Below are 27,936 nucleotides of genomic sequence, written 5' to 3' on the forward strand. Positions count from 1 at the left end.
AGGCAACTGCAGAATTGTGCCAAATGCAAATTTTGCAAAATGCAGAGTTCACAGACTTTTTGATACGCATTTTCTTGAATAACTTAGTTAAATACTGCATTAGGAAAATTACTATTTTCAGCAAAAGAAGGAAAGTGCAAGTAACAGTTCTTTACATTTCTATCACATTGACTTTAGAATTGTGAAGGTTAATTTTGTTACTGGTATCCTCCAGGTTAGGTTGACAAAAAAAAAAAATTAAGTCATGGCTGCTGCTAAAATACTATTGAGTTTTATTACAAAGCTGTTCTTCAAGTATTGGAGAGTGAGAATATATAGATGATTTAAAAGAGAGGTCTTTGATAAAGCATAGTATGGATATCTCTAGGTTTTCTGTTACAAGGAAAGTCCCAAAAGCAGGGATATACATTTTTGTCAATCAGACAAGCAATGAGTCTACTATGCCCCTAGAAAGTGTGTCCAAAAATACTTTATTTGCTTCAATAAATGAACAGTTCCAGGAAAGGCAGCTAAAGGACTGCTTCTTTTATGATTTACATTAATCTAAAATCCACTTGCCAGACTGACACTATTACACATTAGACATTGTTAGGGGATCACTGCAAATTCTCCAGGGCATCTGACAGACCACTGCAAGAAAAGTCCATAGTGGGGGATTTCAGGTAGCAAGTGAGAAGTTTCAGGTTAAAAATCTGACAACTGGATAGAAGAAAGGGTTAAAAGGTAGCCATAGCCTTTTTTTTTTCTTTTCTTAAAAAAAAAAAAAAAAACCAACCACCCAACAAAAAACCAAAACCAAAGCAACAACTGAAACACTATGGCTGTGTCAAAGAATTAGCAGACAGCAACACATCTTTTACAGGCAGTAGTGTCTACATAACCTTACATGATATCCACCCACCCTCAGTAAGAATTTGAGCTTCTGAATTGATGGCAGTACCCAGAAAATCCAACATCAAATAATGGTCTCTTTCTGATAAAGTTTGGAAAGCTACTGCCAATACTAAATTCAGAATTCCATGTATATATAGGCTGTATGGTATTAGTAAAATGTTAGTATCTATTGTCAAACCAACAGAGAATGCATGTCTAACTTTTGGAAATTATTTCAAGCCTGTACATGCACTTAAATGTATGCTTACAAAGTTAGTCCAGTACTCCCTGCCCTCTTTTTACCTTGGGCCTTAAGGTTCACAAATTCTCTGGAGTAAGGTCAGTTCTGGGGTACTGACAGAAAAAGCTGTTCTCTAAATGTACTACTTTTTTTCCCCCCATTCGTAAGGAAAGACCATGAGCACTGTTTTGATTACCTCTGGTACACATAAGTATTGCTCTCAAATATGCTTACAGTTCAGTTCTCTAAGCCAAAAGCCAACAAACTGTGACACAGCTGCCAAAGATGGGATTGAGCTACACTGTGACTACAGCACAAGGTGGTTCCTGCAAGGCTGGGAATAGGAAAACTCTGCCATTCAGGGAAGAAACGGTTCCAGGACAGCAAGAGCAGTAGCCGGTGCCTCACAAAGCAGCAAGAGCTCACCGGTGCTTGGGGACATCTTGCCGTCCATGGAACTGTGCTTCAGTCCCACTGAATTTTTATCAGCATTCTCAATTTCCAGTTTGATAAAGAAAAGCACAAATCTGCCAAATCCTCCCTCTTACAAGACCACAATTGTTGTTTCAGTTTAAACAAAGTGATCAGCACTAAAACAATTTACCATCAAATACGATACAGGCAAGGCACGCACTCATCAAGAGATCAAGTGTATCCCACCACGTGCAATTAAAAGTAAGCAACTTCTTACAAAATACATTAAGAACAAGAAAATGTGTATGTGCCACCAACTCAGATGAATTTTTAACGTGGTATGAAAGAATTAGAGCTCGTTTAATTTGTACAAATAAATTTCTGAACTGTAACAAAGAAAAAAATCCATATGAAAGGGTATACAAGCGCATCTTTTGAAATAACAAGTTACACAAAACTGCAAACTACAATGGATGTAATCTCCATTTTGAGATTTTAAAGACTTCGTAACTTTTTTTAACAATTATGGATTTCCTTACTACTGACTGCTTGCATTTTTTCCCCTCTTCTATAGCAGAGTCAACATAGTTGAGGTTTTTTTGTTTGTTCGCATGCTTATATGAGCTTCAGTGGTATTGGCAAGAATATTCTCTGTAGTAGAAACATACTTCTTCAGCAACAGTTCAGTTGTAAGCTCCATAAAAAATAATGAAATAACATTGCAGTTTTTAAATGAGACTCTGAAGCACATGGCATGCATAGCACAGTATAAATGCACTGAGGAAGCCTTTGTCCAAGCCGCCATACAATTCTCTTAAGCCTAACTTCCTAGTTTTTTCTTACTACAGTCCCCCAAAATAGGACTACAACTTCTTCAAAGTCAGAGTTCTGAGTGGCTTCGCACAGAACAGGTCCACTGTACAGGTCTTGGGCTCACTCCTCTAAGTAACAGCTTAACATCCACCCACGTCTGGGCCTGGGAAATGTTTTTACACATTCCGCATAAAATGACCACTGCAATGCAAAATTCATACTAAAACATAGGAAAAAATTGATAGCCAAAGCAGCTCCACTAACTACTCTCCTAAAAAGTAACACTACACACTTCCACTTTTCTTCCCTGAAAAAGGTTGCTTATGTTGTTCACAAACCTGTATTTTCTTTTGCTTTCAAGACATAACTTTGTTTTCCTTTAGAATAACAATTGTCTGGATCACAATGTCAAGCCAAGTTTCAGCAATTCTGCTAATCTGCTGTAGACACACACAGATCACAAAGTGGGTTATAGAGCAAAAACGTTGATGAACTCATAACAAAGACAGAACAAGTTATGTTCATACACTCAAAGATCTGCCAAAAAAATCAACTATTAAAACTGTTTTGCTTTGACACAGCTTTACATCAACGCTTGTCACTTCTCTTCAGGAATTTCAAGATTTGCCAGCCTTTGGCGTGAATAGTTCAAAGGACTGAAAGAAGTGTTGGAGTTTGTACCAAATCTATCCTCCTCTCAGCCCACTACGTTAAGTTACCACATACCGACTGCTCTTCGATGATGGCACACATGCAGGCACTCCTGCAGCAACACAAGCCAACCTCCTTCTCATTCATATGAAGGTGTGGTGGCAAGGAAGAGAGGGGTGGGTCCTAGAAGTAGGAGAGGAAAACAGAAAAAGGAGGGAATTCGTTTGAGGAAGACACACGCTTAGTAGAGAATGAGGAGGAATTCACAGTACAGTCTTTAGAATGAGGGGATGCCGGAAGGAAAGCAAATTTTTGTTTTAAAAAAAAATGAAGAGCCTGTCTTAAAACATTGCTTGAGAGTCTGCTTCAACTACCCCAAAAAACAGTACTGGAAAACTGCAATAGTTTTCTCATAGACTGCTAAGAAGCAGAAAGCATAGAGAGGATTTCCTGGTTCCTTATTCTGACACCCACTGTGAATTCTGGCAATCTGTTTCATTTCTGTGCATCCAGTAATTAGCAACTGAGGCAGGGTAGTCTGAAGCATGCAAGCTGAATTTTCTGCAGTAGACAAACATGAAAGCATGGAACAGAAAAAGGAGGTTACAGGGAAAAAAATTACACTGATGAGCACTTCAAAAAACATTTTCTTAGAACAAAGAAGGAACTCCCAAACGCAGATGACTCCCTTACAGCATGAATTAACTCCACTGTTGGCAGTGACAGAAGTACAAACAGTGAAGATTTACTTAAATTAATTCACTTTGTGATTACAAAAAACCCAATATAATTTTCCTCTATAAATTAATTTCCTTAGCATTCATACCTACTGAAATACAGATGTAGCAACACTGGAGTGATGGACACCTTGCAACATTCTCCTAGCTTTAAGATGACATGCAGTATACTTGCAGCTTTCTTCTTCACACATGAAACAAGCTTCTTCACAGGCAGCCATTGTTTGCACTAAACTAAGTTCATCAGGTAAAAAATAAATGTGGCATAGAAGTTACCTTTCTAGCTGCCAACACACAAGAATGATACATAAACCAATGAAATATTTAAAACACAGCACACTGTATTACACATATAATTCATTTTTCATTTCAAGTTTATTAAAACTTTAGCAGTACAAATGATCCAGGTTTTAGATTATCAAAAGACCAAACTGAAGTCCACATCTTAAAAAAAGGCGTTCCCCAAAATGTCTCTAAAACTTTGAGACAATGGAAACATTAAGTCCACGAACTCATCCGTGCCTGTCGTCATCTGTTCCAGGACTTGTTTCATGATCAGACTTTTTATCCTTACTAGGGGCATGATCTCTTTCCTGACTCTTCGATTTTTGGTTTATTTCTTTTTCTGCTGAGGATCTGGTCTTTTCCTTTTCTTTACTGCTGCGTGAATATGATTTTTTTGATTCTCTCTCCTTGCTACTTGGTCTCTTTTTTGAGTCTGGACTTCTATCCTGATCTCTACTAGACTTCTTATCTTTACTGGATTCAGGACTGCTACTTTCACGGCTTTTTGAACGCCTCTTCCTTTGGCTTTCAGTATCATTCCTCTTATATGAGCTTCTACTTTCTCTATTTGAATACCTCTCTCTGTTTCTGCTTTGACTTTCTTCCCTCTCTGAGCTCCTTGAGTCTCTCCTCCTCCTATTTTCTCTTCCTCTGTATTTATCTGGTGTACCTCTCCTTTCTCTGCTTCTTGATCTTCCTCTTCTTCTTGTTTCTCTATCTCTATTCCTTGAATAGTCTTTGCTTCTACTACGATCTCTGTCTCTGCTTCTCGATCTTCCTCTCCTACCCCTATCTCGGCTTTTGCTTCGATCCCTTGTTCTACTGCTGGAACTATGTTTTCTTCTAGCATGCTCACGCTCTCTGCTTCTTGACTTACGTTTCTCCCTGTCTTTACTCTTCCTATGGTCTTGTTCATTACTTCTTGAGCCTGCTCTTTTACTTCTCTCCTTGCTCCTACTTCTTTCTTTATCTCTCCCTCTAGAATCATAGCGCTTTTCTTTTTCTCTACCTTTCTCATGGTCTCTCTCTTTGCTTCGTGATCTTACTCTCTTTTCATCATGTCTACTGTGCTTAGAGTCTCTTTCTTTACTTTTTGATTTCTCTCGGCTTTTACTATGGCTTCTAGATTTAGCTCTTTTCTTGGCCTTGCTTTTGTTATGCTTGTCATCTTTTTCTGAATTCCTTCTTGTCTCCCTGTCTTTACTGCTGGATTTGTGATCTTTTTTCTTCTCTTTTTCCCCTCTTCTGCTTGGACTTTCAGAAACTTGTCTGTGGTCTGATATTTTTCTCTCTTTTCCTCTTCCTGGGCTTTTTTGATTATCTTTCTTGTTTTCATTTATTTCACTCCTTCGAGAGAGAAAGATATGATTTTTTTAAATATTTTGAATCCCCTGCACTCTGAAAAATTAAGTCAGAAGTGAGACAGCTTCACAATTGAAACTTCAATTACATTAGGTCATCTATATTAATAACTCTATGTTTACAGTAGCATGATTAAAATCAGACACAGTTAAGTAATGGGATAACCAAGTCAGCGGCCTGGTTTTTTGGAAGTAACTGTAATCGAAAATCTAAGACGACAGGTATTACTTTTAATATATACAAAAAACTTCAATGCATATACTCCAGAAAGAAATAATCTTACTTGTCCCCTTTTATCCATCTTTCTCCACTAGACACTCTCATTCTTTGAGCTCTTTGCATTTCTTGCCTCCAATGTGGAGGAGTTTCACTGCGTCGAAATCGATCTCTTGACCTGGATCTGGAAGGTGTCCGGTAACGCTTGAAGGTAAAAAGAGAAAATAGGGTGTAAGTTTGAATTTCACATGCTGTGATAGCTAAGCAAAATTTTTATCCTTGGTGGTCGATTGTACATAGCACCCACCATGACACTTCACATGTATATACCAAGTTTACACTGACAAGTTATTAACTTACTGAAAAATATATTTGACATTCAGCTAAAGCAGGAATACAAAATGTCTGATCAAATAACTATTTTTAAAGTAACTTTATTTCAGGATTTTTGTACTCTGCTGAGAGGTCTTCTCCTGTTGCTTTTAATTAGCACAATTGCAACTCACTTTTCTAACAATAAAAATTCCTCTGAGGTTCGGCAAGCAACATGAAAACAATACTTCACACGTTTTCTTTTAAGGTTTTTACTAAGAAATTGAGGGATAGAGACTTCTGTTACCAAAAGCATTTGCTACAAGCGGTGCATAGCATATGGCTTCACAAAATCAGAAGACCCAATCTGACAGCTCCCCCCAGCCAAAAAGAGAAGTCTTCCCCACATTCCTGGCACTCATGTCGTACTCGTTCTGGTGGTCACTAGAACCCTTTTTGAGCTAATTCCATTCACGAATTCACAGAATACTGCAGCAACACAAAGAAAGCATTTTTTGTGTGTGTCCTAAAGAAACTCAGTGTGCAAACAGGAAATTAATTTTCCTTGTCTTCCTTCAAACCTCAGTCCCCAAATCAATTATGATGCACCATAAATCCTGCCTTTTTTTTTTTTTTTTTAAATCAACCATCCTAATGAAAATGGTTAGTAACACCAGCAGTAGGACTGTGCTACCACCTTGTTTATTTTGGGGAACAGATTGTAAACATTTTACCCTTGGTCCTCTTCCTTTTATTTTCCTTCCAGATCTGGTCACTAACAGCCTCCTCTGGTATGTTGACTGTGAATTTGATAGATTACTAAAAATAAATGAAAAAAAAGTGATATTGTTTATAACATCAAAGAAAGAAGCAAAAATAAAAGCAATTTTAAAACCTCTTCAGAAATTAAACTAAATGAAAACACACGCTTCCTTTTTCTTATCAGTGCAGACAGTAACAACCACACAGTAAAAACTTCAGATTTTGTGACCACAAAATATCTTACAAGATTTCCAGGTTTTTCCATTTTTGAGAGAAGAATAAATTATAGATTCAGACTGGACAGTTCCAATAAATTCTAAATGAAACTGCAATGAATTTTACTTTCTTTTTCTTGAATCAGTCACTTTAAATTTTTCATTCACTAAAAGATTAAGCCTTTGTTCTAGGACAAAGACAACAGTTGCCAATAAACTGAAAAATCCATTTTTCATCCAGCAGTGCTCAACACATGGAACTGTTTAATAGGGAAAGGACTCACTGAACATTAGAGTCCCAAAACAGTAATATAACCATACTACTGTCAGCGCGTAGTCAGACTCAAAACAGATACATTACCTTTCTCTTTCCTTCTCTCTGCTTTTCCTCTCTTTTTCTTTCTCATCTACTTTAGGAGGACTTTTCCTCATCAGGAACCGGTTTTCAGGTACAGGAGGAATTTCTTCAGGACGGACAGTAGATAATGGCTGTGCTTCAGGGTTTTCATCTTCACTTTCACTGGATGAGCTTTATTTTTGTATAAAAAAATATTTATACTTGAAGTGAGTGATTTGGATGAGAGAAGACCTTTCAATCTATTTAAGTAATTCAGAAATTCTCTTAATTCAATACACAATGATACCACAAGAAACTCAGGAAACAGAGCTATTTCAGAAGCAACTTTTTTTTCCCTATGATACCTTTGCTCCAAAATGTACAACTGCAGTAGATTTCTGACCAACATATTTTATCTATGAATTCCAATAGTGCAACACTGAACATACATTTACTCTCTATTTAGACACAGCTTTTTTTTCATTTTTAAATTATTTTCTTTTAAAAACACTATCAAGGAAGTCAAATTCAGATTTTACACTAGCATATATAACTGGCTACAAACTATTGTAACTCCAAGCAGTTTGTATTAACAAACTTGTGTGAAATAGGCTTAGTCCCACAGAAACAATGTTTAGGCAGCATTGCCCTAAGCAAACATTTCTTACATTTTACTGCTAGCTTAGAAAAATGTGACTTGCACTGACACGACTTGTATCTCATATGGAACTATAAGCAAAACTATTGCATTAGAAATAACACTTTCAGAAGCAAGAGTGCTTTTTGAGTTTTATTATTTTCCAGTGAAACTGCAAGATTTTTGGCATATCAGACAGAAATAATGTTGTTAAGTATGTTACTTTATTAATTTTTTGTTTAGCTTTGCTTTTATTCCTGCATACTACATTCTCGTAGGTCCCACTGCATATAATTTAAATTGAATTGCACAGAAGTGAATTTAGGGAAACAAGCTATCACCACCCATCGAACCAAGCACTCCTGCAACTTTTCAAGCCAAATATACGTTAAGTCTTAGTCCATTCCTTCACTCCTTTACGAGCTGCAGCAAGTATGCACTGGACACTGTCCTTTGCCATCACATCAGAAAAATTTAAGCTTGTATATTGAAACTGATTGTCTCCCAAACTTCAAAATTCCTACTTCACTAGTTAGAGAATACTATTGTGTAGTTATAGAACAAGAAAATGGTACTGTATGGTGTACATGTAACAAAACAAAACATCACAAAATTGACCTTTTCTTGCTTTTCTTTCGCTTTTTCTTTTCTTTCTTATGTTTCTTGGAATTTTTCTTGTGTTTCTTTTTTCGTTTTTTAGATTTTTCTTCTGAAGCACTCTCGGAATCTGATGATGAATCAGAAGATGATTCTGAATCACTTGAACTTTCTGAGTCACTGGATGAGGAAGACGACTTGTGTCTTTTCTTTTCTTCTTTCTTGGCTTTAAGTCAGAATAGCAAAGACATATTTTAGTATCAAACACTTTTAAATAAATCTCAGAAAAACCAACTTATCTAGTATCTGCCTGAGCTTCTTATAATTGTGTCATGAGACTACTTCATCAAAGTACTTAAGAACAAACTGAAATTTTGAAGAAAACACTGTTTCTCCCAAGTACAATAAAGGATATGTCTAGAATTATATAAGAAATTTCCAACATTTTGTTTTAAACGAAGCTCCAAAGTATCAAATTTATACTGTCAAGAACTTGTAGAACTGTGTAAGTTTTCAGATTATGTTTTATACAACATAAGCTACATATGAAGAATTATTTAAAATTTATTTAGAAAGTATTTATAAAAAAAAAATTTCTTTGGCTTCAGGTTTAACCTGACTTCATATTAAAATCTATTCAAATCACAAACAAGAGAAGTTTTGAAAAAGAAAATAAGTAGCACAGACTAAACTGGTTACTCACTGCATTTTGCTCAGAGGGAAGATTCAAATAACCAAGCCTCCTGCTAACTGAAACCATGCTCAGAGAACAGTCCTAATCCTCCAGCTCATCATGTGTTGTTTGGCTTTTTGTTTGTTTTGGATTTTTTTTGTTGTTTTTAACAGAAAGATACAAATAACTTACTAACCACCTGGTATGAAAAGGAACCCTGCTAAAAGAGCAGACTAGTCCTTAATTACATATTTCACGATTTCTTGTGTGGCTGCTAGAGCTGCAAATCAACAATTTACTGGCAATCTGATATTAGTCTGACAGGAAATAATCCAAGAACACATACACTTTTTTATGCCCTTTAACTAATCTGAGACATACTTAAACTATTAAAAGTGATGGAAGTATTATTTCAGAGTCACACTAATTAAAAAAAAATACACAATAAAAAATGTACCATAGAAACTTCACTAAAGGAGGTCTAGGCTTCTGAGTTATGACACTTCAAGTAGATCAGTTAAATGGTATTAATACTCTTCAAATGGGTTATGAAATTCATATCAGGCTGTTGTCCAAAAAATTAAAAGCTCTATGCAGAAAATCCAGAAGATCACACTGGTTGTCATCTGACTGCTGTAGTTGACTTTTCTAATTAGCATCAATTATTATTTTACTTTGCCATTACAAATTGCAAAGATAGCCCATCATTCACTACACAACATACTACAGCCACAAACAGAAGAAACAGAACCTTCACCATTAAACAGAAGAAAAATATACCAAAAATAAATACTGATGTCCAAACAGCCTCATCACAGCAAACAATCCATATTTTAGGAGAACGCCTGTTAAGACCTTAGAACAGGCTTCAGATCAGACACAGAAAAAAATTTTAGAATTGCGTGAGGATCCTAGCTGAAAGTATTAGCCTGTTTTGCAAAGCTTTTAATAGCTTGCTCTATCCAAAGAGTTCATGGTTTACAGAGATATTATCTGACCTACATCAACATACAAGCAGTTTAAATGCAACCTCCCACCCCCTGCTCTTCTGCACAAAACAGGTAAGGGAAAACATTAGGCACCAAAGACAGGATTATTGACTAAGCAGCCTGTCTGCATCTGAAAACTATTCAGACACAGAGAACACAATGTTTTCACATATCAGAAAACATAAAAATGTCTCCCTGAATAGCCTAAGTTTTTTTTCTTTTCTATTAAAGATGAGAGAAATTCAGTTGTTCAGTCTAGCCAAGCATTTCTTCTATTGCCTTCCACTTGTGCCCAACAAGATGATACAATTTGTACTTGGGTATTGTGTATCAGTCATTGTTATAAAATAATTAAGGCAAGTAATTAGACTAACTCATTTAAAAAAAAAAACAAACGTGAAGATATGTTATGATAACTTTCCTATTAGATGATTTTTGTCCTTGCTCTACAGAAAGAAAGTCCTTTGGGGTATTACAGTAACTCAAGTGTCAGAAGATAAAAGATTTCAAGAAATTCAAAGAATTACAGGTTATTAACTAGCTTTTTACTTATTAACAGCCTTGATTTTGTACATACGGATGGGAAGAAAAATTCCACTTCAGAATTCCCTGCTAGCAATCTCTGATCATATACCCTACTTACAGGCGTCCAGAAAAAAGTTCAAGTGGCAGCAGTACTAAATACTAAGAAGTATCTATTAACAGCTATTCAACTTCTAGCATGCACTTATTGGGAAAATAAATTCTTTTAATTCTCTGTAAACAGATTAGAGACCTGAAGGGGGGGTGGGGAAGGTGATACTTATATAGAGAACTTGAGGCAAACACTTCTATGAAGAGTAGATCTGGCAACTACCCTTCTGAAAACATGAGTGGCTATTTAATGGAACAGTGTATCAATTTTTGGAATTGCCAATATTAGATGCTCCAACTGCTTAGCGGGTATTACTGAGTTGACTGACTCAGAGTTAGCAGTAGGTATCTATAACTACAATCATGTGAACTCTGTGGAAATTCTCAAATTCAACACTAACTTGATCTCATTTTTGCAAACTGCATGATGGGAGGTAGCAGTTTTTCAAGGATGATCAAAAGCAAAAAAAAACTTACATAAAACTCCTTGCTAAACTGGTCACAGAAGAGAATAAAAATAAGTCTTAGGGATGATGAGTCCTAGTGTAATACTTAGGGATGTATTATTTGTAATAATAAGCTAGTACTTCCTACCAACTTAACAGGAAAATAAATTCTCATTTGGGCTAGAATGATAAAAATCAGTGAGGACAGATCATAGTTGCCCAAAACACATTCCTGGTTGCACTTCAGGCAGCTTCTTTATGACAGATGATATGTTGTGGGAACTTCATACTGCCTCTTGGGAACTGGACATAGCTGGATATGCTTTAGAGTAGCGAAGTTAAGTGTGGATGTATCATACCAACTGCAGAGACAGGCAGTTACGGGTTCCTAATGGAGAAGAGTCAGCATTTCTCAGAAAAGCAACAGCTAAGCTCTCATTCATAGCATCATCTATTAACTTTTGTTCTGTATGTAGTTATTGAATGCAAACCAGTGAAATCTCAAATATATGAAGTTGTCATATTTTACTCCCATCTATCCATCTTCTCAGCTACCATGTCTTGCCTGGAAGACCTTCAGGCTGTAGACTGTGATGCACTGATGTTCTAGATCTATCAGCAGCCTTCAGTATTGTTCCAATGCTTTCATGACAATATCCATAATGACAGCTAAGGCAGTACTGTCCTTTACCTTCAGCAAAGTATTAGCTGGTAGCATTAGATCATCTATGTAAGCCATCACCTCTTTTGTAGCAATCCAGCATCCTACTCTGTCAGGTCTCCCATTCAGAATGCAGATATATACAGTGGTGAAAAATTTCCTCTTCACAGTGATGCAGAACACTTGCTTACAAAAGAACTGGCTGAGATAAAAGATCTGGATGTCAGCAAGATAGCTGGGGCTTAATTCAGGTAACAGTGGATCAGATACATGGTGCAGAAAAACCTCAGCAGAAACAACTAAGTATGGCATCTTGGCCTCTCTTTTTGTGGTCATACTCTTTATGGATACTTTTGTCTCGTCCTAACGTTACCAAATCCCCACGCTGGTACAGTGGATGAAATTTAATCCCATTGCACTAAATTGCGTTCATTTTTCAGATTAGCATCACAGACACAAGTCATACTTGTATGACTTCTACAGTGACTTTTTTCATGGTGTTTTCTATGTGTTTATTCACAAACCTCATTTGATACAGAATAACGAAAGCCTGACAACCAACTGAAACACAACCTCTGTACTTCATAGATTACATTAGTCTTCTGGTCATTTCTGGGTGCAGTATAAACTAGCAAGTTGTCTTACCTGTCTAGGACAGCCTGCTGAATGAAATCAGTTGGTTCTCATCAGATGTTTTTAGAGCTTCTTGCACAATGCTTCCAAAAGACAGGTCTCATAACATTTTTTTACTTCCTTTCTCTTTTCTCAAACTTTTGCTCCATGCCCTTATTAAAGCACTACGTTTAATAAAAAGTCTCTGTAATATTTTATATCAGTTTTAGATTGTCTAAATATACATACATTCACAGAGCATAACAAGTACATATTTATAAAAGAAAACAGAACAGTTTCCAAATTAATTTCAATCAAAGGGGCCTGGTGTCATACAGGTCTGGTGACACCCAAACAAAAAGAGGAATCTCACCTGAACTCTAAATACCATAAACACAAAAAGTACTAAAAAAGTTAACTAATTGCTAAGTCCCAAGACACTTTCAAATGCTTCTTATCTATTCAACACTTGGTTTTGGCCCATTCAAAAAACCCACTATATTGCACTACACTGTTTCCTACATGCCTTCAGGCAAAACAAGATGTCTCCAAGCTCAATTTCAGAAATGTCTGAATAAGGCATCAATAAATGCAGTTATTTCCTGTATTTTTTTATTCCTGCATCTGTTTTAAGTGTATCAAAAACTATCTGTGACAGTTTTATCTCCATTCTGTAACAAGTTTAGGTATGTTATAGTTACTACTTTAAAATGAGTAAGTAACAGAAATGGAGGTGAGTTAGTAAGCAACTACCTCAACAAACATAATGTGATTCTTAACATGCAGCAAATAACATCAATGGCAGATGTATTTGGGAAATCATGTGGCAGGCAGGGAGTGAAACAACAAGGGGAAAAAACCAACCAACCAACCAAAAAAAAACCCACAACCAAAAATCCCAGAACTGTTTACGCAGCAAAGACAGAATATCTGGCAAGAGGTTTTGGATATACTTTCTGGTGACATCTAACTATCTCTGTCCAGCAGCAAATGCTATTTTGAATACTGAACCAACCCGGTGCTGGCCAATTACGGATCACAAAAACAAATGAAACCAATCCTGCAGCATGAAGGTCAGTGAGAAAGAAACAGACTTCTATTTACAGTCCAACTGTTCCAGCTTATTATCTTCAGGATCAGGTTTCAACTTATGACCACATCTTAAATAGATACATCACTTCCTACTCCATTCACTGTGACCTATAGTATTTGCCAGACTTTGTGAATTACATGATCACACTGCATGGCGCAGCCAAGCACTCTCCGCATCTCAGCTTGTTATGGACTGTAGCAAGTCTTATGTTAGCCCCATGATATCAGACCCCTGGACCTGAAATGAAGAAATGACCTGGCCAGAAAGCAGTTGGGCTCAGGCCAAAAGTCAGAACAGGTGATCTCATCTTGTAATTCACACCAGTGACACTCAAATGGTTACCTTATATCAAGTCCAATAACCTGTTAGACTACAGCAGTCTTCAAAAAGAGGGTGCCTCTACTTCAGGAAATCTAGACAGAAATTTTCCCTGATAAATTTTCCTGCTGTTCAGAGTATCAGGTCTTTTTTTCTATTTTGCACACATCTTGCTTCAATTATTTGCCATGTGTTCCTATTATGTCTTTCACTGGTTGATTAAGGACCCACTGTTTCTTACAACGAAAGTTATACACAGTAATCAAGTCCTCAGAGATATGCATTAGGGAACACTACCATACTTGATTCTTGCTGATCAGATGACATTGTTACTGTGAGAAGTCCTGTATCACAAATGCCTGTGGACATAGATGTTTTTGTAGACAAGCAACCTACCACACAACTGCAACAGCAGAGGAGGGGGGTGGGGGAAGAAGAGGAGAGGAAAAACAAGCCATCTCCAGCTTTGCTTTGAACAGTTTCAGCTAAAGCCAAACCAGTTTATACCTAGTGGTCAGCTCACTAGGGGGGAAAAAAAAAAAAAAAAAAAAAAATTGAAAAGCCTGCAGCAACCGTTCATAGCAACCAGCTTGTAGAAAGGGAGATAACAATGATGTGTAACAAGCTTGCAGAACAAATGAGCATTCTAGGGGTTGAATGAGTAAGAAAGAGGAAAGGAAGGATACATGAATCAAAAGTCCAGGTAAGATATGACTTGCCAGAATCACCACTTTCATGAAATATATTTCATAATATAGAGCAGTCTTAAGATTCCTAAATGTGTAACTTTGTACTCTGTATCAGTGCTTGACAATTTGTAGATACCTTTTTTCTTTAAAAAAAAAGAAATTTTCATGACAGAATGACCTAACTACAATATTGTTCTTTGACGAATTATGAAGGCCTAATCTGCCTTAATTGCAGAAAGCACATTTTTACGAGCAGTGATTCCACAGGAACATCTATACATCAATGAAGATCATGAATCAAGCCTAGCACTGCTCTGTGCAGAATCACCTAGAAACACAATTTTCATGAGAAATCTTCATTAGAGATTCTTGCTAAAAACTGCCCAGTGCACAAAGCCATTTAATTTTTTTGTTTGTTTTTGAATCAGAATGTCAGTTGTTTACATTCTTTAAAACATCCCAGATACACCTTTAATTAACCAAAGTCATGATCTCAAACAATGCAGCCAGGCTTGTTTACTAGACCCCTACTGCAAAACTTTGTCAATTGGTATCAAACTCCCATTTGTCTTTAAGAAAATGAATATTATGTTATTGTTCCATAGTTTTTCTTGAGAATTATATTCATTTAGCTAGTCCATAATATCCTTCCTTAATACTGGCTTAATACTTAGCTTTCTTCTTTTTTTTTTTTCCTCCAGCATTCAGGCTTTTCCCTGGAACTTGAAGATTTTCTAAAAATAATACCACTTGCCCAGAGAGATTCTTCTTTTATAATTTAGTATCTCTCATTCACTTTCACTAACTCCTCCAACTTTAAGGAATAAAAAGAAAAGAAAAAAAAACAACAAAGGAAAAGATGACAAACATTCTACTTTTCTAGGTGATCACCCTCTCAAATTCCACATGAAAGCTTCTGATCTAGGCCTCTGCAATATTATAACTGTGATCACTGTATCATTCAATTCACATAGCATCCAGTTAAGTTAGCTCAGTCAAGTCATCCTTCACTCATCCCTAAATAAATCAAATTCTTCTATACAAAGAGATATATTTGCTTCCTTTATAAAGCACTTCATCTGGATATTCATCATGATACCCAAAAATCCAATCCTCAACTTTAACCTAAGAGAGAAACATTCATACCAGGCACCTAACGTCTACTGTGATTCCTTCCGCTAGTGCCATCTTGGCTTCCCTGCTAAAACCAAGAAGTATCAGTTCTATTTTCATTCAGTAAAGACTTGTCTAATTCCTTCCTTTGTGTTGCATACCAGACAAGCTTATACAATAAATATTTTAGTTTAAGTCTCCCTTGCTATCATAACGTACCCTCCCACAGAAATTCACCATTACACTTTCCTCACTGGCAACCTCTTTATTCCTTTGTCTTAACAGCAAATTCTTAGAAGCAGTCTCCTCTGGTAACTGCCTCATATTTCACAGTATCAGTTCCCTTTTGCCTCCCATAGTAATGTGCTAAAACCAGTTCCACTGTTAGATGACTCTCTGTTGATGATCTTCTATGACACTGCTCACCTCCCAGAAACTGCTCCTCCTATCTAGATTCCTAGGCCTCTTCATATACTGACAGGTTCAAGGCCCTCTCCTGCTCCACTTGTCAGCTTTGGACTGCAGCTTGGCAAATTTCCTTCTGCTTATGTGATGACAAACCGTTCCTCCTACCTCCACTGCCTCAGGTCAGCACAGCTCATCAGTGGTTCCATGTTGTGCATTTAGCAAACAGTTCCAGCCATACTATCATCTCTCACAGTACCAGTGGATTTCCCCTTGCAGGTCCTACAGCCAGCCTTTCCCCTTCCAATAGTGGGATTCTCCATGCACCAGGATCTCCATCATGGTCTGTCAGGCAGCACCTTCACCAGGCTGGCTCTGCATTAGTGCCTATTAGGGCCCACGTCTCCCCACACTCAGCTCTGCCCTCCACCTGCCCGATCCTGGTGCCTAAGGCCTTTTGTTCTCCAAACACTCCTGCTGCCCACCATTATCTAGTACTGTGCCTTACAGTCAATTGAGTGGGCTATCCCATTGCCCTGGCATCAATTTCCCTCTGTGGCATGCCAGACCAACTACAGGAAGCAGAGTCTCCAGGATCCCAGCCGTACTGGGGCAAAGAGGTACAAGGACACAGACAAATGGGTAGGACCAGGCAGTCAGATCTTTCCAGAAGCCTGTTCTCTTTTAGAAGTTAAATGAAAACAACATTTTGTATTTATTTTATTCACTATTTTGATGACAAGTACTTTAAAGCCCTGCCTAATGGCTTTAAGTCATCAGACTGCTCAGTGACAAAACTTTCATTTAATCATTCAATTTCAAGTGTTCCAGAGTTGACTAAAAAGGGAGTGCAGCAAACCAAGGAAGACATATATACAGAGTAGGTATCTCGCCCACTAGCTTCACCCATTCTGTATATGTATTGTTTTATTTTCTAATCTACACCACCTGTGCATTTTCTAACAGATACCATTCTCCCGAGTATTGTCCAGAAAAACAAAATTATTTCCTAACATGCAGGGTGACTTATGAGTTAATCTAGGAAGTTCCAGGATCTTTGAGAAGTCAGAAGCCATAACATAACTTTGCCTGGAATTCTGAGGTATCGAAGAGATCACTTCAGACTCCAAAGTCATTCTGCTAGACATCACAACAGGTGAACACAGAACTGCATCAAAAAGGAGAGGAAAAACTAAGAAACTCAAATTTGAATGCCTGTATTTTCCTTAGGCCAAAGAAACCTTTATTCTTGTCTTGTGCTTGAATATTCTTGGTGCAACCTTTCACAGTACATATCAGCAGAAGGTGCTATGAATGAAAAAGCATGATCCGTATCATAGTTCCTACCAAACATGCATTCTGGGTTTCCTCTAATGAGATTCTCCAGAGTGACAGCAACATCTTAGATTGAGACTTATTTTTTAAAAGAAGCAGAATCACATCTCCAATACTATGTTCAGCTCTGGAATGGCAGAGCAGAGCATCCCTTCCAGAAAGAAAGGCAGGTTCTGTGATATTCCTGTTTAAGAATATAGTTTATAGTAACTTAAAAAGGATATCTGCTAAAGGGCAATTTCAGGCTTTTCTACTCTAAGTGCCTGTTCTGAAGATTTACCCAAAAGAAACTTGAATAAGTTCAATACCTGCAAAAAAAGCAGCAGTTATAAAATAAAGTCAGACTGCCATCAATCTTCTTAACATAGCACTCTACCTTATATGCGACAAGCGCTTGCCAGCTGTGTACTGAAATTTAGCTAGTATAAGGAAATCCAAGACAGGAGAAGCTTTGAAGAAAGCATGTATGGTATTTCTTTAACATCTTCTGCATCAAAACCTTTTAAGTTTTTTAGAAGACAAACTGTACTGCAATATTATTCACCTTTTCACCAACTGCCCCTCCATCCATCACAAGTAAGTTTCTAAACATTTTTATAAGCAACCAACAGGGAAGAAAATGAGCAAAATTACCTCATAGTTTGCACCTATGTAAATGTACAGTTCAACTTTACCTTTGGATTTTGGAATTAACTCTCCACAACTCAGTATGCGTACTTCAGCGTATGGTTTACTAGATGCATCTGTTTTCTGGTTTTCTATTTCTCTCACAACTTCCTGACCTGAGATGACTTGTCCAAAAACAACATGATGTCTGAAGAATTTAAACAAAAGTAAGAATTCTTAGTACTTAATTTTCTCAAGGCAGCTCCCAAACAAACATAAGAAGATAAGAGATATTTACCCATCTAAGTGAGGTGTAGGTTTAGTTGTTCTGTTGTTTCCAGATTTTAATTTAAAGAGAAAAACAAAGTCAGTATTAGTGGAAAGCAGTCAGCATTTGAAGCATATCATATACACATAGGAAGGTGAAAGTTATTTTGAGCGAACTAATAAAATTGAACAAAACCAATGCATATTATTCTAAGTTTGTGTGCAGTTAAAAGTATTTATTATTTTATACATTAAACTACCTATTCAATTCATTACTTTATCACATTTTACTGAACAAAAAAAAAGTGCACGTAAGTTTTTAGATGGCATCCTCGTATAGGATATAGTAAGTGTTCTATTTAGTAAATTATATAAATACTACCAGGAACAGATATAAAAATTAAGGCAACTGTCTCAGAGCATAGAAAACTGCAAATAACCTTCTATACATTAGAAAATAATCAGAAATCAAAGGAAGAAAAAATATCCGTAAGTAGAGATTATTTGATATAGAAGTAGAACTGACTTTCTCTCAGCTTTCCCCTATACTAGCATTACTAAGGCATACAGATGTCAGCCATGGCAGAAGTAAAAAAACTGGGTTTATAGTAAAGAACAGTCAGAAATTCCAAAATAAGGGTCTAATGCTAACTGACATCCACAACTCACCATGTTAATTAAGGTCATGAAACATGGGTAGGAGTGATGCATTTCAAGAACGTTTTCTGTAGATAAATTAGATTTAAGAAGAGTCTACTGCAATGTATTTTAAAAATTTAAGTTTTAAATTGTAAATGAGACTGCATTGGAAAGTTATTCTGTGACAGAAAACCCCCTCTGCTACTTTTGAGAACCCCCAGAGCTGTTTTGCTTCCTTCCCGACAACACTTATTAGAAGAAAGCGATAAGAGTTCTACAAGGAACTAAAAGGTTTGCTTTACTGCCCAGGTTAGAACACAGCTACTGAAAACTACCAAAAGCTCTTTTGCACAGTCAATAAGCGCTAAACACAAAAGTGATAAAAATAGTCTCTAAACAGTGCATTAGGAAAATGGCTATTTCCATGCAACTTCGTGAAAAACATCAATTCTGGGTTTGCACAGGAGCTAGTCTTCAATACTTAAAAGGATTACCTTTACAGCTTACAAATGGCAAACAACACACACATTTCAGGACAGTACAATACTTACATAAAGAACTGTGAACCATTTGTATCTTTCCCTCGATTGGCCATTGAAAGGAGAAATTCTTTGTTGTGCTTTACAGCAAAGCTTTCATCTAAGGAAAGTATTTTCAGTTACTTTAATTATACCACATATGCTTAGATAAATGCTATAATCTAAGTAAACTCATCCTTATTAAATAAATCTGCTAGCCACTTCAGTAAAAATTTGGATTAAAAATAGATTCAAAATAATAGCTATTTTTTAATATATTATTCCTTCCATTCTAAATACTGCAATTTAGTAAGGAGAAATACAAATTAATGGTTTATAGCCTGAGGAAAAAAAAAAAAAAATTAGTATTCTTGTTCAAGAGATTTGTTTCCAACCAACATTAGCAGAGACCTCATCATTTTAAGTTGTTGCTTTTTCTATTCTGCACATACTGATCATTGTCTCTTTGGAGCAGAAGTTTTTTAGCTGTGCATTAAGAAACCCCTCATATTCACGCAGTTTTGTTGTTTTATTATTTTTTAATACACATGGATATCCAGTTTGATAGCAATCCCAAACAACTTCTGTTGGTCTGTCACGACACACAGATGAACTTATCAAGCTGGCCATTAAGAAACTAAGTTTAACTTGAATGAATCCTACTTCTGATGAGCAAATCATTGTTAACAGTTCAAACTAAACCCCAATGGAACTGTGAAATGTAATCACTATTCTTCATTTAAGACATCTGTAAGAGACAACCCTATCTCCCTCCTTTCCCAAAGCAGCATAAAGGCTCTTGGGGGATCCAAACTCTTCAGACAAAATTTGCTCAATATCGTTTAGATACAGATGGCAAGAGCAAGCATTAACAAAGAAGTACGCTATCTGTAAGGCCATGGTTTCACATCACACTGTGTCACTGGCAGTGAAAGGGACAGGCCCACTCACTCTCCAGTCACCTGTAAAATTGCTATCTGGCATAGCATCAAGCGTCAATCTAATCCTACGGTGAGTTGGTTAAGGGATCCACAAAAGCAAAAACCCCCATGAATTCAGTTTCATACTGTGGCTGAGCTGAACAGCCAGTTTGCAACTGCCAGAAGGTAGGTAGAGGTTTTGCTCTTTCTTCCATCTCCCCCAACCATACATTTCCTCAAACCCAGCTACTCATTTGTGTTGGTTCTGATGCTTGCCAAATTATTGAATTAGGTCCACTCACTAATATGGAAATAAATACATTTTTTTGCTGCAGTAGTCTTTGGGCATTTTAGCAAGCTGAATCAGCTGAAAGTTTGATCTGAATGAGTCAGTGCAAGGTAAGACCTCCTCCCTCTTTTGGCAGTTGCAAACTGTTGATTCAACTCAAGGTCTGATTAAAAATTGCAGCCTGGCCCTACTAAAGTAGTGAATAATTCTTTTGATTGTTTGCTGCAAGCTCATACAAGAACCAACATTAAAAGAAAAGTGTCAGGGAGGAGGCAGGAGCATAACCACTCCTGCTGGTGGCAGCTAACCATTGCATGGGTTTAGATGTAATACAAAAACTGCCCCAAGAAACACAGAGATGCTCCACTACATTCTGGACAAACACAGGCTGAGAAACACACTGGAATGCAGAAGAGGTACTTCTTCTGCAACACTGACTGAAGAAAAACCAGGACTGTGAGAAAACTGATAGCCTCCTTATCATTAATTCCTCTTGAGTTCAGGAAAGCAGGGCTTTCTGCTTTCTTTTAAATAAGTATTTGCAAGGAAACCTGACCCCATCATGCCTTTCTCCTTTTCACTGGTAAAATGGACAAATACAAAGGAGTTCGGTTTTAATTTTTCATTAATTAATTACTTACTTTCATATCTTAAAAGTAAAATAAAATAACCTAAACTGGACTGTCAAAGGCCTCTAAGACCAGACAAAATCTTAACAAAACCAATGGAGTTTAGGTTTAGAGAACAGAGGCTACAGAATGTAAAGATGATTGCTTATAGTAACACCAAAACAGAGCAGACTGATAAAACTCTTACCTTCAAAAAAGCCACCATAAATGGATTCTCCTCCCCTGCCATTTCCTTGAAAGAGGAAAAGTGACAGTTACAACTTAAATTAGTGATTAAGAGAGTCACATTATGTGGAAGGTGCTTCATAATATGAAATACTGATCCAACTGCATCCAGATCACTGACATTATTCTTCAAGATATGTACAGAAGATCAAGACACATCTTCGTAGTCCCAAAGCAAACTTGGAAAACAAGGAAGTATTCTCCCATGTGTTCTGCTATAGTCTCCCTTTGTTCTTCATTTCCCAGCAGCAGATATAATATTTTACCCTCACATTTAAACCTTTCAACAGAAAGTACTTAGTACTCCGAGTACTGAGATAATGGAGCAAAATGTGTGTGTGTGCATGCACATGTATAAATTTATATGTTTGTATGTAAGTTTTCATGTAACAGTTCTTATGCAGAAAAAAGGGAAAAAAGCAGTGGAATCACAGAATAATTAATATAACTAAACAATGCTACACAGAACTCCTGCAATGTTCTATTACATAAGCATTAAAGTCTTCTTCAAAGATTCACATCATACCTTCACTGAAGTCACCTCCTTGGATCATAAAATCTTTCACAACCCTGTGAAACAGACAACTTTTGTAATGCAATGGCTTTTGGGTGGATTTTCCTGTACCCTTTTCACCTAAAGGAAAAGAGGAAGAACAAAAAACAAAATTACTCTCTGTACCTGTAGAATCCCCACTACAAAAAAGTGTTATGTAAGCACTTAATCAAAATTATCTACTAAGCTCTGAAAAATTATCTTGTGAGGCAGACCCATACCTGTAATACTAATAAGAAACTAGCATTTAAGAAAGCAGAGCAGAAACTACCTTCTGTCTCTACAGTTATACCAGAAGAACTCCTTACTGACGTTAATATACAACTCCGGTCTCTTCCATGCAGATTGACTGAAATTAAACAGCCAGTTTAGGTTTAAGATAACTGGCATTTCTCAGAAGCACGCAAGAAACACTCAGATCTTCAGTTACAATACAGCAAGGTTAAGGTACCATAAAAGCTCATAAGAAAAACAAACAAAGAGGCAAGGGGAAGGAGAAGTAATATCATTCCCTCCCCCACTCATGATTACAACTGCCATCTTCCTCCCTTGCGTCAGCTCAGGTGCTGAAGACCCACAAGCAGACTCTCTGCTTCAGGTACAACACTATCTACTTTCCCTGCTACCCTCAAATAGGTAAGGTCTCTGCTGAATTAGCAAGACGAATGGCTCATGGTGGGTCCTGTGAATGGCAGAACCAACCTCATGGTAACAGTAAGATAATCAGTGGGAGTATGTTGGAAGGAAAAGATATCTTCCCCTCAATGCTGGCAAACCATTAGACTTTATCTTCCTATAATCTTATTCTGAGCTATTAAACTGGCAGCTTTTGTCACAGGCAGTTGCCTCTGAACTTACCTGTAACAGACTGGTGCCTCCATATGGAGCTGACTAGCTAGAAAAAAGACTTTTGATAGGAACTTTGATAAATGTGAAGCTGTATCTGTTCCACTAACTTGGCATATGCCTAACATAGGTATGCCAGGAAAACACGGAGCTGTTGATCCCTGTTTTAAAAAGACAGCATATATTTTTCAGAACTGCCCAAAAAAATGAGTAAGGAAAACAAGTAAAATCAAAATTCGAATTAATTTGCTGATGATCAATATCATAAACACCCCACCCATATATTTTCCTCACTGTTCTAAAATACGTTAGAGCTCCGAAGTAGTTCAGCATCTGAACTTGATTTTGAATGTCAGCAACTAAGTGTGACCTTAGCAGTACTTGTTCTTGACCTGAAATGCTGTTGAAAGATGTCAAGTCAAAAACTTAAAGCAGTAGAACAGAATAACACCTTTATGCAATAAATCTGACTTTTGGGCAGTTGACAGCAGATCAAGAATGCCATGGTCACATGATAACAAACATACACCTATTAAAAAGAATCACTTTAAGGTTCAGATTTTTAAACAAATTTTGATAATATGATTTTGTGCCAGTAAACGTAATGTCAGATCAGATAATACCTACATTCCTGCAGACATCATGAATGGTGCACTAAGTGTTCTAGCTAACTTGACATGAATGTAATTATGCACCCACACCTGATTCAGATCATATTAGTACTGCTGAGTGCTTCAGTATTAACAGCTACAGAGCCTTGACCTGAAAAACAACAGAGCTGGAAGGAAAGGAAGCAGAAAATGCTGAAGACAGAAAGCATGTATGGTATCCATGTATTCACAAAATTATTCTTGTGATAATAAATTTAAGTTTTGCTAAACTGTCAGCATTTTCAACAAAAGCATACAGTCCACAGGACAGTAATTCTATTTGCAAATGCTTCCAGGAAAGAATCTTCTCAGTATTTTGTTTGAGAAATAATCTGAATTTCAATAGGAATGGAAATCACCAGTCTCCATCAACAAAGGAAAATTAAAATTAAAAAAAAAAACCACCAACGCCAACAAAAAACCAAAACCAAACAACCCAAACAACTAATGAATACCCGCAATACCTTTCAAATACCTCAAAGTATCGTAAGACTGAAAAGTAAGGCTGCATGGCTGACGTCTTATTGGCTACCTTTCAAGACTGGATGATGTTATATAATGTGAACAGTAATATCTATGCTAGTAACAGAAAATCAGCTTACTGTGTCTGTATTTAAAGTTGATTAGTATATAGTCCCTGCAACATACTAAGCCAAAGCTACAACTGCTTTGACTCTACATCAGATGTATACGAGAAATCAGCTAATCTCTAGAGATACCAAGAACCAATGTTTTACATACTTATTTTTATATGTAAGAAAATGTCAGGAAAAATAACACAGACATCAAACTAGCTAAAATTGTATTACATTAAAAATCATAAACAAAATTAAAGATCTACAAACCTGTGCAAAGGCAACGAAAATTCTCACATGTCTTTGGACACACATCTGAAAACAGTTCAAAGACCACTCTTCCAGCTAGGAAAAAAAAAAGCCATATTTATTATGAAGTTAACTGGTATTTGTATTATTCTCACATATCTTATATGAATATCATGTTACTGAACGGATATTTTAATTTTCTTACCAGGTACATTGTTGATGGCTATGTCAAAAAAGCAACGAGGTCTCTGGACCTTTACTCCCATGGCTTCAAGAGTTTAAATACTGTAAGTAAAAAAAAAATTTAGTTTTTCCTTTTGTGTAGTGAAACTATGCGTAAGTCAATGTAGAAGATTTTACAATGACAACAAAAACTGCAGAAAAGCAAACCTTCAGAAAAAACAGAGAGCAAGCATAAGTATTTTTAAAGGTTCAGAAAATGCGAAGTATTTTAGGTCATTTTCATGTTTTGTAGACCTGAGTGATTTTATTCATGTTTGCCGCAATAGTATTAAATTTAAAATGAGCACCATACTTCAGATGAGGAAATACAAAAAGAAAAGATACTGTAAGGTATGGGGATAACAAAGTTTGAAGTCATCTTGCTATCCAGATGGTATAGGTAATCACTTGTCTGCTCCTAGAATTCTATATGCTATGTAAAATTAGCATCAGAGAGGAAAAAAAAGAAAAAAATCAGCTTTGAGACCCAACAACTTGAGTGCTCTCAAACAGCTTCTTGAAACTGCCTTTCAACCATTTAAAAAGACGAATTTACAATCTCTGTTACGCTCACTGTTAGTGGCTGAGGAGGCTGCCATCTCCACATGCCAACCCGCCCCTCTGGTCAGGGTTACCAGCTTCATATCAGGCCTGTTCTCCTCAGTAACATGTCAGTGGCTACAGTCCACAACCCAGTTCAGTTCACCTCAGTTACTATTAATTACCTGGACCATGAACTACAGCTGCTCAAGAAAGAACACACTGCTAGTCTAGGAGCACAGAAAGGTGAACAGCCCAGGATGGTGACCTTCTTCAACTGCTGTAGGTAAGTAATAATTGTGCAAGTCAAGTAGGCATACTTTCAGAAATACCAGAACTTTTGCCACAAATAAAGAGAATGGTCAAAGAGTGGAAAGTAACTTATGATGGTTACAACTTGACAAACCACCAACGTATTGTCATGCTAAGACTAAACAATCAATTTCTTAGGAATATATTTCCTGGATTCCTGTCACTGCAGTTATCAGGAGCTGCTCTAATTAGGATCCAAACCATTCCACATGAAAGAAATACAAAGATGTAGCTCTTCCACAATTATTGCCAAGTGAAATGATTTTGGCTTTTTATTGTTTCTTTTCATTTTATGTCATTGCTTATCTCTTCTGAGCCACCACCCCTGGAGGTATTTAAAAGATGTGTAGATACAGTGCCTAGGGACATGGTTTAGTGGTGGACTTGTTACTGTTAGGTTTATGGTTCGACTCAATGATCTTAAGGACCTTTTCCAACCTAAATGATTCTATGATTCTTTATCCAGAATTTCAATGCAACTTTTCCCTTATCTTTGAGTATATAAATCCCTTTATCTTTGTGTAACAAGCAATGTCTTAATTCCATTTGCATCTCTGGCCTTTCAACATTATGTACAATCATGATATTCTTCTCCTTTTCTGAAGCCCCATCCTCTCTGAATTACTTCAGAGATGGAAAAAAACAATGATGACAAAAGGACCTGTAAGACTGGAGTACCTTTTCCAGAATTTGGAATATAATCCATAAATTTTCAGTTCTAATCATTTTTTATTGCCCGAAAACACTACTCAAATCTAGCTGACATACAGCATACATCTCTCCTAGAGCTTCACTCATAGCTGTGCCATAGAACAGCCTTGAAAAATTCAATTGTCACCATCTGTCACTCTCAGCTTACAAACAAGAGGCCGTAACAAATCAAAAGACAGTAGTGTAATCACATCAGTCTATATTCTCTCTATTTGCGCTCAGTGTCACTCCTAACGTTTTGCCAAGGTTACACAGTGAAAATCACAAGAACAACGCAGGACTGATTTAAATTAAACACCACTCAGTAGTTTATAATTCATGCGATTTTTAGCATGAGAAGACTTTGCAAACATGCAAAATCTCACTAGATACCCTCTTAGCTGTGTAACGAATACATTAATTCACACAAGCCAGAGACATGTCAAAAGCAGCAGGCTTGCCTCAGTCTGCTTGCTCCTCTCATTGAATTACCATTTCTCTTTTATTAGCACAACAAATTTTGAGGCCAGACAGAGAAACAAATGGAGAAAACACCTGTAGCTGAGAACTTTGATGTTGTCAAGTTAGCAGAAGGCTGACCAGCTCACCACACTGTTGCACAAACTCTGGGGCAGTGCAAGGAAGGTAGCAGCGTGGGCAAGGGAAAGGAGATGAGACAGGTGGGAGGTGACAGACTGCCTTCAGAACTGAGACCAGCCCAAAGGACAGCCATCGACTCACACCGTCAGCAGCAGAATAGACTATACAGCTGCACAGAGGGGCAGGGGGATATTTTGTTCTAGGAAACCTCTCAGAATAAATGCTACAATAAATATTGTTTGGTGGTAGCACTGAACTGAGACATCCAAGGACCAGTAGTACCACAACTGGTCGATCCATTGTACCCAAACTTTAAACATTTAGCTGTAGTGCTTTACAGGCAATTGGCTTGAGAAATGTAGAAGTATGTCTTAACATTTATATACAGTATTTTAGCCAAAATAAATGCAAACTATCTTAACACGTGAAACAATTTTTATTTCCAACATTCATAATGATTAAAGCTAAATTGTAAAATAAATGTCAATATACCTACGTCAGTCAATTTTTAACTCTCTTTTGTAGAGAACAGGGTGGGAGAGAGAAGAAAGAAATAAAGAATTCTACCTGAATCCCTACTCTCAGCAACTTTTGCTCAACTTGATGTTTTTCTACCTCTACATTGTCTCATGAACAGTGGAACAAATGAAGTTTAGTCTGTGTTCTAAATGCTACCTCCAATGTCCCCTGCACTTTCCCTAAATCCTCCAATAATATCCCCTAAATACTGGCTGCACTTGGTTCTAAATGACAGTTATGTCAACTGCTCAGTATGAACACCCTGACTGGACAAACACCAGGCCAAGTAAATATACCTAACTCTTGAACTTATACTGCCTACTAAACCAGGCTAAAATATCAGTGACGTTTATCCTACCTACAAGTCAAGTAAGCGTTTCCTCTCCAATATACTTAAGTATCCTTTGCACAGTTATTACTTCAGACAGACCTTCTCCTGAAGTGTTACAGGGAAAACTACTGAGTTACAAATAATCCATAAACTATTAATTTCTATTCATGTAGTATTTCATACCAAACACAATCTTGTACATACTGATCATTTAAAACTTGTCTGTATTAAAAGCAAGTACATGGGGTATGAATATTAAATACAGAACCAACAAAGAAAAACAATTTGAAAATACCAAGAATAAAGTCAGGAAATTACAAATAAAGCTCAATAGTAC

At 36.9% G+C, this 27,936-nt stretch overlaps 1 protein-coding gene across 3 annotated transcripts in view; it reads right to left on the bottom strand.

Annotated features, from left to right (window-relative positions):
- Nucleotides 1–4,085: 4,085 nt before the first annotated feature.
- PPIG (peptidylprolyl isomerase G) overlaps nucleotides 4,086–27,936 on the bottom strand; it is a 29,340-nt gene continuing 5,489 nt past the window's right edge. For all 3 annotated transcript variants that reach the window (XM_052792918.1, XM_052792919.1, XM_052792920.1), the window contains 12 exons: nucleotides 24,591–24,670; nucleotides 24,407–24,481; nucleotides 22,039–22,146; nucleotides 21,475–21,519; nucleotides 19,483–19,570; nucleotides 18,324–18,353; nucleotides 18,094–18,233; nucleotides 8,474–8,678; nucleotides 7,243–7,410; nucleotides 6,639–6,723; nucleotides 5,660–5,796; nucleotides 4,086–5,361 (listed from right to left, as the gene is read on the bottom strand). In XM_052792918.1, coding sequence (XP_052648878.1) covers nucleotides 4,242–5,361; nucleotides 5,660–5,796; nucleotides 6,639–6,723; nucleotides 7,243–7,410; nucleotides 8,474–8,678; nucleotides 18,094–18,233; nucleotides 18,324–18,353; nucleotides 19,483–19,570; nucleotides 21,475–21,519; nucleotides 22,039–22,146; nucleotides 24,407–24,481; nucleotides 24,591–24,651 — 2,262 coding nt within the window. In that variant the 5' untranslated portion in view covers nucleotides 24,652–24,670 and the 3' untranslated portion in view covers nucleotides 4,086–4,241. The remainder of the gene's footprint in view (nucleotides 5,362–5,659; nucleotides 5,797–6,638; nucleotides 6,724–7,242; nucleotides 7,411–8,473; nucleotides 8,679–18,093; nucleotides 18,234–18,323; nucleotides 18,354–19,482; nucleotides 19,571–21,474; nucleotides 21,520–22,038; nucleotides 22,147–24,406; nucleotides 24,482–24,590; nucleotides 24,671–27,936) is intronic.

Source organism: Harpia harpyja, chromosome 7 (assembly GCF_026419915.1).
Source record: "Harpia harpyja isolate bHarHar1 chromosome 7, bHarHar1 primary haplotype, whole genome shotgun sequence".
In the NCBI taxonomy this organism is placed as follows: domain Eukaryota; kingdom Metazoa; phylum Chordata; class Aves; order Accipitriformes; family Accipitridae; genus Harpia; species Harpia harpyja.